The sequence below is a fragment of the Peromyscus maniculatus genome, chromosome 8, assembly GCF_049852395.1.
Source record: "Peromyscus maniculatus bairdii isolate BWxNUB_F1_BW_parent chromosome 8, HU_Pman_BW_mat_3.1, whole genome shotgun sequence".
Taxonomy (NCBI): Eukaryota; Metazoa; Chordata; class Mammalia; order Rodentia; family Cricetidae; genus Peromyscus; species Peromyscus maniculatus.
The window spans coordinates 104,554,341-104,569,533 of NC_134859.1; the positions used below are offsets into that span (position 1 = coordinate 104,554,341).

General features: G+C 53.0%; 1 protein-coding gene across 1 annotated transcript in view; it reads left to right on the forward strand.

Moving 5' to 3' along the window:
* Mgat5b (alpha-1,6-mannosylglycoprotein 6-beta-N-acetylglucosaminyltransferase B) overlaps nucleotides 1-15,193 on the forward strand; it is a 66,834-nt gene that overhangs the window by 23,911 nt on the left and 27,730 nt on the right. Inside the window, exons 4-8 of the mRNA XM_042283171.2 lie at nucleotides 1,537-1,652; nucleotides 2,218-2,291; nucleotides 3,173-3,343; nucleotides 3,892-4,056; nucleotides 4,763-4,932. Coding sequence (XP_042139105.2) covers nucleotides 1,537-1,652; nucleotides 2,218-2,291; nucleotides 3,173-3,343; nucleotides 3,892-4,056; nucleotides 4,763-4,932 — 696 coding nt within the window. The remainder of the gene's footprint in view (nucleotides 1-1,536; nucleotides 1,653-2,217; nucleotides 2,292-3,172; nucleotides 3,344-3,891; nucleotides 4,057-4,762; nucleotides 4,933-15,193) is intronic.

The window sequence follows — 15,193 nt, forward strand, 5'->3', positions numbered from 1 at the left end:
ATCGACGAGGAAATAAATTCTCCGGGAATCAAAGCGGCCCCATACTGATGGAGAGTAATAGAAGGCTTAACATCTGCGGCCCAGGCTCTTTCAAGATCCAGGGAAGTGGGCTGGGGGTGTGGCTCAGTTGCTGGGATGGCTGCCTAGCCCCGAGTTCCATCCCCAGCGCCCCATGGACCTGACATGGTGGTGCACGTCTGTAATCCCAGCATTTGGGAGGGGAAGGCAGGAGAATCGGACATGCAAGGTTATCCTCCACTACACAGTAAGTTTGAGACTAACCTGGGCTACATGAGACTGTCTCAGAATCATAGAAGGGAGTTGGGGGAAGGAGACTGAAGAGACAGCGCCATGGTTAGGAGCTCTTGCCGCTCAGTCGTGAGGACTAGAGTTCAGACCTTTGCACCCAGGATGGGCTGCTCACAAATATTGGTAACTCTAGTTCCTAGGATCCAATGCCCCTGGTCTCTGCACACATGTGCATACACTCACACAGACATATACACACATAAAAAATAAATCTTAACCGGGTGGTGGTGGTGCACGCCTTTAATCCCAGCACTCGGGAGGCAGAGGCAGGTGGATCTCTGTGAGTTCGAGGCCAGCCTGGGCTACAGAGTGAGTTCCAGGAAAGGCTCCAAAGCTACACAGGGAAACCCTGTCTCAAAAAACAAACAAAACAAAACAAAATCTTAGTTTGTCTTACTGATTTGAGACATGATCTTACTCTATAGCCCTGGCTAACCTGGAACTCACTGTGGTAGACTAGGCTAATATTGGATTCACAGTGATCTGCCTGTCTCTGCCTTCTGAGTGTTAGGATTAAAGGCATGTGCCACCACACCAGCAAATAATATAAATCTTAAAACATGCGTAAGGAGGGTGGGTCTGGGTCTGGAGAGATGGCTCAGCAGTTAAGAGCACTTGCTGTTCTTGTTCCTATGTCAAAAGCTTTGTGACTTGCCTATCATCCCAGCCCTGGGGAGGCAGAGACAAGAGGATCCCTAGACCTTGCTTCCCAGCCCAGCTAGCCAATCAGGAAGCTGTAGTGAGCAACACTTCCTCAAACTATAAGATGGAGAGCAGTAGAGGATGACACCAATCAACTATGCCCTGCGGCCCCAGGAAACCAGTGTTAGTGCACTGGAGGGTCCCCAGGTTGCTGGGAGTGGAATGTGTCTTGGCAGGATGCAGGGCGAACAGACTTTGGTGAGCTGGCTGTGCCCAGGAAAAGGCCTCTGCCATCCAGGGGTTCCTGCGCTCATCCATTCAGGGCCTTGGCAGAAGGAATCTTGGAATGGAAGTCTCTTTTCTTCAGTCCCAGATGCAGTGTCTTACATAACCCAGCACACGGTAAACACACCTGGCCTCTGCAGAAGTGGGCTTTCCTGCTGTGTGCACGGTGTGAGCTGATGGAGGTGCACACGCTCAGCTTCCCCCAGCTGGTTTCCACTGTGGCCTCTGCTGATTGTCCTAGGCCATGGGAAGGCCACAGGGCTGTTCATGGGCTCACCTCTGGCTCTCCCTCCCCTCTAGGATCACCCCTGGGGCTGGCCTCGTTGAGAGGATCCAGGCCATTGCCCAGAATGTGTCTGACATCGCTGTGAAGGTGGACCAGATCCTGCGCCACAGCCTGATTCTGCATAGCAAGGGTGCGTCTGGCCAGGACACCGCCCTGTGTCCCCGAGGCTCATGCCCTGCTGGATAGGACAGAGCCTCCAGGAGGTCCCATTCCTCTGGTAATGCTTGCCTGGTTCCTGGGGGCCCTACTTGAGGCTCTCAACAGGGGGACCTGGTCCACCCCACCCTGGTCTGCCTGAGGGTTGGAGGACAGAGTCGGTCCCTCGGTTCCAAGAGTAAGACCACCATTCCTCTCAGTTTGGGAAAAGCCGGAGGCTTGGGCACAGCTGCCGTCCTCAGGAAAATCGAGGGTATATTTGGTGGGGAGTCTGGGGTGGATCCATCCAGGGAGCTGCTCTGTAGCTGCTTGCAAGAGCTTGCTGCTGTGAGCCTGGAGGAGGCTGAGTATACGGAGGAGGGTAGCTCAGACTCCAGGACTGTGGGGTGGAAGAAACCTCAGGTAGAGGGGGGCAGGGGCAACCACCGCTCTGTCCTACCACAGACCACTCCACCTTGCTCTGTCTGTGTGGCTACTTCCAGGCCCCAGTGCCTCAGGAAGCCATCCTCTTTTTTGTTTGTTTTGTTTTGTTTTTACAGTGTCTGAAGGTCGGAGGGACCAGTGTGAAGCACCCAGTGACCCCAAGTTTCCTGACTGCTCAGGGAAAGTGGAGGTGAGGCCCAGGGCATCCTGAGGCAGGATGCAGACAAGTGGAGGCTCCTCCTCAGGGCTCTGCCCAGTCCAGCTCAGCTCTGGATTTCTGTGCCAGCTGGGCTCTTTGTTGACCAGGTCCCTAGCCTAGCACAAGCTGGTGGTGACCGAACTCAGAGAAATGCTTTCTCCACTGAGCCTATCACCTGATCGCCAGTCATCTTCAGGGGCTTTGGCACTTTCTTATAGCTAAGTGTGTGTTGCCACCTGGAGCCTCATTCTGACACCCTGACAGGAATGAGCTTCAGTTACTGTTCTTGGTCCTCTTTGTCCAACTTGCGACTGGTTGGACCAAGGGCCCCTCCTGCCTACCTCCAGGGGCCTCTTCTAAGTGCACATCGTCCCTGTATTCAGAGAGCCAGTCCACAGCCTTAAAGCCAGCTCCCCTCTACCTCTGAACCTATAAGGGGGGGCAACAAACCCCATCCTTAGGGAACATGTGGGGACCACTGTGGAAAGAACTTTCCGGGTGCTGGCCCCCATGGGGGATGCTTTATGATCCCGGTCTCTAATTAAAGTGACAAAGACAAGGAGGACATGGGCTGTGGCTGCTGAAGCTCCTGGATCTTTGCACTGGAGCATGGCCCCTTTGTGTCTTGGGTCTCAGCCCCTCTTCTGTGAGGCCTTGGGGAAGGTGACCCACCTCATTTTCTGGTCTTCAGTGCGGAGGGCTCCCTGGTACAGTTGTATGTCTATACTCTTGTTCTGCGTCTTTAGGGTGGGGGGTGCCTCACAGCTCCTGCACAGCCTGGAAGATCTTGGGGTCCCTGGGGCTGGGGGAGCCTATGGGGCGGTCTGTGGGTGGGTTGCAGGCTGCCTGCCCAGGCCCGATCTTCTTCACAGTGGATGCGTGCCCGCTGGACCTCTGACCCGTGCTATGCCTTCTTTGGAGTGGATGGCACAGAGTGCTCGTTCCTCATCTACCTCAGTGAGGTCGAATGGTTCTGCCCCCCGCTGCCCTGGAGGAACCAGACAGCTTCCCGGACAGCCCCCAAGGCCCTTCCCAAAGTCCAGGTAGGCCTTGGAAGTGGATATCCGCAGGGACGGTGGGAGGGAACCTCAGCCCTGCCACCAGCCTCATGGAATGGGGCTCCCAGCTGAGAGTCCCCAGCTCACTTTCTGTGGAATCCTGTAGGGCGGGGAACTCGCTGGAGTCCTGGAGTCCTCCTTTAATGGGTTAGAATAACAGCAATAATACCTGTCAGGTACTGAGTGCTTTCTGCTCTAGGGCACTGTATTTGTCCTTCTGCAGATATAGTTAATGAAGACTCACAGGCCTAGAGAGTTAACAGGTTCAAGGCATCATTGACTGTGGTACCATTGAAAGGCAGCCCAGTCTCTGGTGATTCAGAGCTGACCAGATCCCCAAGAGGACATGGGGCAGGTGGTTAATGGGTGCTGGGCTGGGGTGAGCACTGGAAAGAGAGGGGGAGCCCCTGCCCTGGTGCTGGAGCAGGCACCCACGTTACAGTAGGTAGCAGCCTCCATCTTGGGAGAGCAGGGGACAGGATGGTGAGGATATGGTTGGGGACTGAGAGAGCTGGCATGTGGCTCCAACCCAGGCCGTGTTCCGGAGCAACCTGTCCCACCTCCTGGAGCTGATGGGTAGTGGGAAGGAGTCCCTCATCTTCATGAAGAAGCGAACCAGGCGGTTCACCGCCCAGTGGACCAAGGCTGCCAAGCACCTGGCAGAGAAGCTGGGAGACATCCGGAGGGACCAGAAACAGGTGTGTCATCCTCCCAGGGATGCTTGGACAAAATGCTCATAGCGCGGGGGCTCTAGGTGGGCATGGGCATGAGGTCCCAAGTAGATACAGAATTCCAAATGGGAATAAGTGTAGGGTTCCAAGTGGGAACAGGGTTCAAGGAGGTCACAGGTCGATGGGGGTTCTAACTGGGTGTGGTCCATATTCTCAGACCAATGGCATTAGATTCAGATGCAGGACTTGAGGGTGATAGAGCCAGGATAGCTGGTGGAGTCCCTGGCCCGTTCCCAGGCTGGGGCAGTTGATCAGTCCCTGGAGGTCCTCCATCCTTGGGACATTTTTTATCATGTCAGGCAGAATAGGAGTCTGGGAATAACAGACTGAGGAAGGTTTGTTGTCCCATTTGTCCATCCGTCTGTTCATCTGTCCACCCTTCCATCTACCCATGTAATAGAGAATTGCATGCTTGTCACCTCCCTCTCTGTTTCTTTCAGAGTCCTTGTCATTTTATAAAACTCTGTCTTGTCTGTGTGTACTGTTGTCTATCTGTCTGCAAAGTAAGCGCCTTGTTGACCTACAGCCCCAGTGTTCTGTGTCTAAAAGCAGCCAACCAGGCCTGGCCTGAGACCCTGTGTGCTGCGGGTGGTCTTCTGGGTGTTCCTGGGGCTGGGGTGGATGGACCCCAGAGCTGCAGCTGCTGCTGACCTCCTATGTCCTGCTCACTCAGATCCTTGTCCACATCGGCTTCCTGACAGAGGAGTCTGGGGACGTGTTCAGCCCAAGGGTGCTGAAGGGCGGGCCTCTGGGGGAGATGGTGCAGTGGGCCGACATCCTGGCTGCTCTCTACGTGCTGGGCCACAGTCTCCGGATCACGGTCTCCCTGAAGGAGCTGCAGAGGTGAGTGCCCAGAGAGCCATTCACATCCTGGTCGGGTGGGGGATGAAGGGGAGCCTGGCCAACCTGTAGCTTTCTGTCAGATGTTGACTGTCCCTGGTCCCCTCCCCGTTTGTCTGCTTCCACCCTCTCTTCCCTGCAGATGCCTGTTTGTATTTAGAATGCATGGAGGAAGTATGTTTGTTTAGCGCCGGCCCACAGGCTCCTGACCTCCGCTAGGACTGACCCTAGGGTCTGGGTTTATGCTCAGAGGCCAATGCATACTGTCTTGAGAGAGGAGCTCCACAAGCATGTGGGATCCCCTCCACCTGCCTTCCTGGTGGGCTGGGCACAGTCTCCAGGGAGTCTCTTCTGGAGCTGGGCTCACTGGTGGGCCTATGAGGGCTCTAGGATTGGTGGGTAGTGCTGACTCTCCCAGTGCTGAGCTTGTCAGGGTCCTTCTGGCATGGTGGGACATAGATACACCCCACCCTGTGCTTGTTGGGGAGGAGGGTCTAAAAGATTGTTTGCAAGAATTTGTGGGGGATTTGGGGGGCAGGAGTATGTTGGATACCAAGGGATTGGAGTGTGTGGTGTGTGTGTGTGTGTGTGTGTGTGTGTGTGTGTGTGTGTGTGAGAGAGAGAGAGAGAGAGAGAGAGAGAGAGAGAGAGAGAGAGAGAGAGAGAGAGAGAGAGAGAGTCAGTCAGTCAGATAGATAGTCAACAGACAGAGGGATACTGAAGGGTAGGAGTCTATGAGTGTGTCAAAGTTGTGTGTCTTGTCTGATATCCTATTGGGGTAATATTTTTTTTTAACCACTCATTTGTTGGATGCAGATCTATATCTATCTATCTATCTATCTATCTATCTATCTATCTATCTATCTATCTATCTATCTATCTATCTATATCTATCTATCTATCTATCTATCTATCTATCTATCTATCTATCTAAATAGATGCCTTTTCTGGCTTTTTTATATTTCTGTATGGCATTGGATACATACAAAGGCACCTCTAAAACGTGTACTGATGAAGTTGTGATGCACCCACAATGCTGTGGCCATCCGCCTGAGACAGAGAATAATGTCCAGCTAGACCTCCCTCGGCCACCCTCTACCTACTCCACAGGAAGCCTGTAACTCGAATTCTGCCTCATGGGCCAGTCTCACTGAATCAGGGGCATGAGGAGGCGGGCACTGGGCTGTATTGTTGAGGCACTAAAATGAGCCAGTGGTTTGGGGTGTTCATCCCCATGGCCTGAAAGCAATTATGGTAATGCTCTTATCTCCAGCGGGTACAGGAAGCATGGAAAAGCGTCTCCAGAGAGAGTGACAGGGACAAAGGTAGATCAGCTGTGGAGGGGAGAAGGGTGGCGGGGACCAGGGTGGTGCCGTGTACATAGGACGCTGCTGGGAAGCCCTGCATTGGGGGCTGCTGCCCGCTGAGAAATATGCCCTCCGCCAAAGAACCGCAGGCACTAAAGGGCCATCGGGTAGCTGTCCCGGAACCCTGGTGCTGAACTCACAGACTGATTCCCGGATGTGGGAAGGCAGACAGCAGTCTCTTCCGTGGGCATCTGTGGCAGTTGGGTGTGTAGGCCACCTCAGTGCTGAGACATGCCTGCTCACCACCCCCCAGCGCCTTCTATCTGCACCATGCCCGCTCTGCTCACTCAGGCAGAGCTCAGGGGTGTGCCGATGATCAGCTTCGATGAAATAACCTTTCTTCAGCTAGGGGCTTCCTATAGGAAAGCCACATGGTTCATGGAAACAGGAGGAGGACCAGTGACCCAGGGCCAGAGTCTCAGGCCACGTGACATCAGCAGGCTGGTGGAAATTGAGGCACCCCGGGTTGCAATGGGACAAATATGGAGGGCGCCCAGGGACTCTTATCCCAGGCTGTGGCCTCCAGAGACCCTTGGGAGCAGGGACATCCCATTTGGTTTACCCACACCTCACCCTGTTCAGATGGAGTCACACTTACCAGACAGGGCATTCAGCCTGATCCTCCTTTCCTGACCCTCCAGGATCTGCCAGAGGCCAGCCTTCCTCACCCTCCTCCCCGAGGGGTGGGAGAGTGTCTTCCGCACACGGTCACAGAACCATCAGTCTACAGTCCTGCTGGAGAGGAGCAGAGACACCGCGGGGCTCTCCTCTCCCCGCTCCCACTCTGAGCCCTTCCCTGCCCAGAGCCAGCTCCTCTGTCCACTTCAGGAATCGGGTGCTGAGCCTGAGGCCGGTGTCCATTGCCCATCCATGGACTGTGGGACTGTGGGGTTTCTGGACTTGGGAGGCACTGATAAAAAGTAACATGGTTGAGCAATGTTCACCTGTAGCCATTCCTCTGCTACTCACATGCACTCGTCTGTGCACATACACACACAGTGTCCCCACATGAACATATATATGTAACACAGGCATACACATGAATTTATGTGTGTAACACACTCACATGCATGAACTATGTAACACTCACATGCGTATACATGCATGAACTTATGCATATAGCACACACGCACACATGAATCTGTGTGTGTAACATCCACATCACATGTGCATGTAACATCCACATTTACACACATGAACTTATGGGACACCCACTTGCATAAACATGAATGTTCTTGCACATACAGTACACATTATTCACATACATGCCATATGTACCACGACATGAAGACAATGTCTACCCCTTATATGGTTATGTATATGTTCATACCTACTCACACACATGTGCACACAGGTCCATATAGCCTCTGCTCTCATATGCACATGTATGATATGTACCCGTGCATGCTCACATGTGTTCTTGTATGCTCATGCATGTGCAACACACACACACACACACACACACACACACACACCCTTCCAACACCTCACCAGAAGCTCAGTCTTTTCCCCCAGGCTTCACTTTCTGCCAGGTGTCTGAGGATCTCAGTTCCAGCAGGAGCCTCAGCTGCTCAGAGAGTTGGTGGGTCTGGCTGGGCCTGAATGCCCTGGCCTTGTCCCCTGAGGGATGTAAGTGTGAATGAGCATCTTGCTCTGACAGGGTAGATGGGTGTAAACAGCCCAGCCTCTCCTGGGATCTTCTCAGGAAGATGCTTTCGAAACCTGTTACCAGATATGATTGAAAAACAACTAAGAGTCAAAACAAAACCAAAACTGCCTTCCCGGGGGATTTCCACCACGAGGTCAGCAGCCACGTTGGGCCTGAGCTCAGGGAAGGGGCTCGAGCCCTGGCTGCAGCAGACCCCTGGTTGCTTTGAGCACACACCAGCTTTGGTATCCTGGTTCCGTGGCTCTCAGCCAAGACGCTGCAAAGCTCAGGGCTGTGGCTTTTCTCAGTGACCTCCCTCAGTGCTGTGAGGCTGGGAAACCGTAGAATGGGGCTGACTTGTCTGGCTTGTGCAAAGGGCTGGCCTCGGTGTACCCAGGACAGGGCCAGGGCATGGGTCGGAGCCTGGAGTGGAGCTGAGCCTTGACAGATTTGGAGAAGTGTGAGGGCTCCTTCTGAGGCCCACTCATGCCTGGAAGCTCTCGATCCCCTTGTCTGCAAGGGCTGTCACAGTGGGGTGAGACCCGTGTGGGAGATTAGGACAAGGAGGAACCCAGCTTGTTAGCTTTAACAACTTGATACAACCTAGAGTTACCTGAGAAGAAGGAGCCTCAACCCAGGAGTTCCCCAGATGGGCTTCCCTCGGTGACCGAGTGTGACCTGAAAGTGTAAGTGAAATAAACCCTTTCCTCTCCCAAGTGGCTTTTGGCCATGTTGTGTATCACAGCAACAGAAAAGGTAACTAGACCACGCTGGAGGTGACCCAGGAAAGGAGGCCTCTGGTGTCCTTTTCAGAATACCAGGAAGGGACCCGCTGGCTCAAAACTTGTGGCCCCGCACTTTGGTAGATATAGAGGCCTTCTTCTTTTCCACTGTAATTGGAGGGATGATTGACAGCGTAAAAACAGATGGAGGCTGAGTTGTGGTCCTCAGTACATACTCTGTCCCTCTGTCACTGTAGGGCCTTTCATGGCAAAGGACAGTTGAGTACAGTGTGGATGTGCTGGGTTTCTGTAGCGTGTGGTAGCAAAGGTATGATGGCTAGGTCCTAAACAAGAGGGTCTTCCTCACGGCTCTTGGGGCCGGAAGTCTGAGATCTGCTGTTGCAGGCTGAGTCCCCCTGAGCCCTCAAGGAAGGGTCCATTATGGGCTGCGTCTGGAGCCTAGGTTGCTTGGCTCAGCGTTGGCGTGGTATATACCAGCCTTACTCCTGCTTCCCTCTGCTTGGCCTCTTCCGTGTGTATGTGCCACTATCCAAACTTCCCCTATCACAAGGACTCAGTCCTAGCTGGATGTGGGGATTCACATCTACGACCCCAGCACTCAGGAGAGGGGAATTACCATGAGTTTGAGGCCAGCCTAGGCCACGGAATATGACCCTGTGATAGTTACTTTTAATTGTCAGCTTGATACAGCCTAGAATCTCAATGAGGGGTTGTCTAGATAAGCGTGGCCTGTAGGTATGTCTGTGGGAGGCTGTCTTGATTACCTTAGCTGATGTGAGAAGACCCAGCCCATTGCAGGTGGCACCATTCCCTAGGCAAGGAGTCCTGGAAGAATAAGAGAGACTGGGTAAGGATAGAGAGAGCTTGCTAAGAACGAAGCGTTTGTGCATCCGTTCTCTCTGCTCTTGACTGTATGTGGACAGCCACTTCAGGGTCCTGCCTTGACTTCCCCACAATGGTGGGCGATAACTGGAATTGCAGGCAAATGAACCCTTCCTCCCCTGGGCTGCTTTTGCCAGGGTGTGTTTATCATAGCAACAGATGTGAGGCTAGGACAGATACTGACCAAAATAACATAGAGACGTGCGTGGGTGTTTTGCCTGAGTGTATGTCTGTGCACCACATGTGTCCTGGTGTCCATAGACACCAGAAAAGAGCACTGGATCCTCTGGAACTGGGGTTACAGATGGCTGTGAGCTGCCATGTGGGTGCTAGGAATTGGACGTGGCTTCTCTTCGAGAACAACCAGTGCTCTTTACCACAGGGCCATCTCTCCGGATAAGGCTACATGCTGAGAAAATGGGGTTAGGGTGGGGTCAACTTCGTCGGGGAGAACACAGCAGCCTGTGACAGTACAGCTGGCCAGGGCAGAAAACACTGGAGGATGGGGTAGGAGGTGTGGTCACCCCTGTTAGCCCTGCAGCAGCAGCAGCAGCAGCAGGGGATGGGGAGGTGATGGCCATTGCATTCTGAAAGCTCCCTTGTCTGCAGCCAGGCCCTGTGTGGGGCAGGCATCGGGACAAGGCACGGCTTGTACGCTGTTGTAGCTCATTCACAGATGTTCCTGCCAGGTGTCTCGTCCACTGACTATCAAGAAGTCTGGGTGGATGAGCCAGCTTTTCTCTGTTCCTCATGTTTTGGTGTTTTAATTAACTGGCTCACTGGAGGCATGTCTAGGGCAGTGTGCAGAATCCACATTTGGCTCTGGTGCCTCAAGATATTTCTAGATGAGGGAGGTGGTGTGCAAGAACAATGCCCTGTGATAAGTACGCAGTGAGGTGGCGTCAGACCCCCACCCCTTGCTCCTGTGGAGCGTGCACAGGGAAGGAGATGTGAAGCCAGGGACTCTGTCCCCTGATGCATCCTGAGCCCTCATCTTGAAGGCCTGTCTCCACGGTGGATGTTTGAAAGGGAAGCCTTACCCTTCCTCCCTGCGGAGAATTGGCAGTGCTCATCAATTTTCTTTGCATAATTCCAAGCATTAATAGAACATGGCACGAGGAAAAACGGTGGGGTTCTTCCTCCATCCATGAGTGAAATTGGGTTTAGGAGAAAATTAGTTGACTTAACTGGCAAAGGATGGAAGCCTGAAAGGGGGCATTTAAACAAGGAAGCCGAGCAGGGAGAACTCAAGGCTGTCAGTGTGCAGCCAGGCAGAGAATCGGACTCCAACCCAGGACATTTGCTCACAGGTCCCTGGGAATGTCAGAAGCAGGGACCACATCTTGTTTGTCTTGTGCAGCCTGGCTTGGCCAGCTGTGCCTGTCAGACTTCTCTTTACCATGACAGACACTTGAGAGTAGCACTTTAAAAGGAGGGGTGATTTATTTTTAGCTTATGATGTATGAGGATTCAGTCCAGGGTCCACTGGATCCATTGCTTTGGGCATGAGGCGAGGCAGAGAGACTGGCGTGGTAGCAGTGCACAGCCAAGGCTGGACCGTGAGGTGAGGCAGGGAGAATGTTGTAGCGGTCTAGGGAGCAGAGAGCAAGACAGGAAGGGGTTGGGGAGCCGGCTCAGGGGGCGAGGTGCTTGCAGGGTAAGTGTGAGGACCAGAGTTGGATCCCTGGAGCCCAGAGCCGGGGAGCCTGCCTGTGATCCCAGTGCTCAGGAGGTGACGACAGCCCCTGGGGCAAGCTGGCTGGCTGTGTCCATGAGCTCCAGCTTCAAGGAGAGGCTCTACCTCAGTATATAAAGTGGAGAGGATGCCAGGCATTGTGACACATGCCTTTAGTCCCAGCGCTCAGGAGGCAGAGGCAAGTGGATCTCTGAGTTCGAGGCCAGCCTGGTCTACAGAGTGAGTTCCAGGACAGCCAGGGCTACACAGAGAAACCCTGTATGAAAAACAAAAATATAAAATAAAAAAATAAAATTGAAGGTAATGAAGGAAGACACCAAATATCAATGTCTGGCTTCCACACATACATACATGCATGTGTGTACACATGTGTGCATGCATCCCTGCTTGAATATGCACAAGATACCCTTTAAGGCATGCTGCCAATTATCTACTTTCAACCAGGCTCTTTCTCCTAAACATTCTACCACCTTCCAAAATAGCACCACCAGTGGGGGACCAATCCTTCAGACCAGAGCCTGCGGGGGACACTTCCTACTAAGCCACAGCATTGACGGTGGCAGGTTCTGGGGTTTGAACCTGCACAGATCTATTGACTGTTCTGAGCCAATGGAATGTGGCCCAGCTGTTTATCAGCAGATAGAACCGGCCGGAGCCTGGTGGGGGTGCTGTTCTCTGAGGGGAGGTGTGGTGTGTCAACTTGACACCATCTGGAATTGCCTGTGAGGGGAGTCTCAACGAGGGATCATCTAGATTAGTCTGTGGATGTGCCTGTGGGAGATTATTTTGGTTATGTTAGCTGAGGTGGGAAGACCCGCCCACTGTGGGTGGCATCATTCCCTAGGCAAGGCATCCTGCGCTGTATGAGAGTGCAGAAAGCAAGCTGAGCACCAGCACACACTCATGGATTCCCTGCCCTCTGCTCTGGACTATAGATGTGATGACTAGCTGCTTTAAGTTCCTGCCTTGACTTCCCACGGCGATGGACTGTAACCTGGGACTGCAAGCCTAATAAACGCTCACTCCCTTAAGCTACCTTTGTCAGGGTATTTTATTTCAGAAACAGAAATGAGACTAAAATGGAGGGTGTCCTCAGAGTCTACCTTCATGAGTAGGAGACTTGCTCATCACAGTCATGTGAATGGCGTTTCAGGTTAGGTGGGTCCCCAGGATGGCATCAATGGCTTTGTAAGAAAAGGAAGAGAGACCAGAGTTAGCAGACTTGCTGTCTCACTAAGGTGGCACCCATGTAAAAAAGCCAGACCTGGCCATGTCCTTTAACCCCAGTGCTGTGGGGATAGAGGCCGAAGGACCACTGGGGCCTGTTAGCCCAGCCTCGTGCCAGGTCTAGTGAAAGACTGTCTCAAGGGGATAAGGCGGAGTGATACAGCGTAACACCTGGCCTCCTCCTCTGGCCTCCCCATGCACACAGGTACATGTACCTACACGTGTGTGTGTGTGTGTGTGTGTGTGTGTGTGTGTGTGTGTGTGTGTACGGTACATACACATGCACACACAGCCAGTAAGAAACCAGAGGTGGGATGTACACCTCCAAACATGCTACTTGGAGAGGAGGTAGAAGGATAGCTAATTCAGGGCCAGCCTGGACTGCATGCCGACACCTTGTCAGAAGATAATCAAGGAAAAGAAAACACACTGTCTTAGTTGGGGTTACTATTGCTGTGATGAAACACCAGGACCCAAAGCAATCTGTGGAGGAAGGAGTTTACTTGGCTTACTCTTCCATATCCCAGTCCATCACTGAGGGAAGTCAGGACAGGAACTCAAACAGGGCAGGAACCTGGAGGCAGGGCTGATGCAGAGGCCATGGAGGGTGCTGCTCACTGGCTTGCTCTCCATGGCTTGCTCAGCCTGCTTTCTTATAGAACCCAGGACCACCAGCCCAGGGATGGCATCACCCACAGTGGGCTGGGCCCTCCCCCATCAATCACTAATTACAAAATGCCCTACAGGCCTGCCCACAGCCTGATCTTACATATGGAGGCATTTTCTTAATTGAGGTTCCCTCCTCTCAGGTGATTTGATCTTATGTCAAATTGACATAAAACTGTTCAACACATACACCAAATAAAAGTCATGTAAGAAGGAGACAGGAAGGTGTACAAGGAATTTGGCAACGTGGGTGCCATTGCCATGTAGAGTGAGGTATTTTGGTTGAGTTGTTAGCACAGAGTATAGTTGTGAGAAGACAGTTGGGTAATAGTGACTGGGTGGTCTCTTCCTGGATCTCGGCTCTAACAGGAATTAAAGAGAAGTGGGCAGTGCCAGGATGAGAACTGAATGAAGGAGGGAGTGATTAATCAAAATGCCACAGACTGGGTCTTCAGACAGTAGGAAAATATTGCCTCTGGTTCTGAAGGCTGGAATCTGAGTTTAGAGCTTGGTGAGGCTTAGGTCCTTTGAGCTGGCTCAGCCTCAGGCCTGCTGTGGGGACTTCGGTGTTCTTGGCTTACAGGTGAGCCGTTCCTTGGGCTCATCTTCTTCCCTCCTTTACTGGGAACACTGGTCATGCTAGATTAGGGTTCCACTCAGCGACCCCATCTTAGCATTGATCCCACCTGCTAAGACCCCTTTTCCAGTACCATCATCACCATGGGAACTGAGACAGGCTCCGTCCGACGGTGTGCTGGCTCATTATGCAAGGTGGGAGAAGTTTCATTATGTCTTAATGCTGTTGTGAGAGCCCATGGGGTGGGGTGGGGTGTTGAAGACCTAGGGCTGAGGGTAACCCTAGGGGACAGCCCAAGACAGGCTCAGCCCTCTGTGCTAACAGGAGAGAAAAGAGAGGGAACCTAGTATTGGGGGTGGTGTGTGCAGACAGGTCCAGGGATGGGGACCAGGGACCTGAGCATCACCTGTGATGACTTCTGCTTTATTTTGAGACAAGATGGGAGAGGTTTTGTGGCAGTAGGTGGAGGCTTGGGAGATGCAGGGAGGACAGAGAAGACTATCCTGGCAGCCTGTCACTACACTCTTAGTATGTTCTTCTGTAAAACAAAATTAAGCCAAATATGGTCAAGATGAGGTCGGAGCCAGGCTGGGTAGAGGAGGTGCAGTATTCGTGAACTTGTATTATTGTCTATAATTTTCTGGGTGCTTTGGGTATTTTCTAATCCATAAGTACATGGAGCAGGAAAGGTGGGATAAGCCTGCTCGGACTTCACAATTCCTGTCTACACAGTGCCCCTCCCCCAAGAGAAGGCGTGGCTATCTCTGATTGAGCCAATTGAGTTTGTCACTCTCCAGCTCTCCCTCATTGCTTAGGCTCTGTCCTCCATCCTGAGCCTCTAGTGAGGTCCCTGGCTGGCACTGCCCACTCTCCCTGCCTGGGGACCACGGTGGGACATTCCCCTGTGCCACCTGTACAAGCTTTGGCACCAACAATTGGACACTGGATCCCACCGGCCAGACCCACTCAGCCTTTCTTCAGGAGTTGGTCCTGGTCACAGCTCTTCATCTTCTTTCCCACCTAGGACAGAATCTTCCTTGTGAAGCCTTCTCCCTTCCCTTCCTTGGTGTTCAGAGCCTTGAGGCTCTCAGATAGAGTCCCATGCTTTGTGGGCCCACCACATGCGGGGCAGGGGAAGTTCTGTCATGTGGTGGCTGGGAAGGAGGAGGGAGGGGATGGACCAAGAACCCTTAGGAAAGTGCCACCCACTGAAAAGGCCCAGGTCTGCTTCCTTGGCCTCTCAGGAGGGCCAGGGCCAGCCTGGTGGGGCTGGTGGAAGTGCTTTCTAGATGCAGGGGTAACCCCTAGCACACCTCCCCAACTTCTCAGCCTATAAGGCAGCAGGAACATGGTTTCCCGGGAGCCAGGCTGTGCTTTCCCCCACATTTCAGGGGGAGATTCCGAGCCTCTTTGCTGGTCTCACGGGACTACTCCCAGACTGCTGCTTTCTGCCCAAAT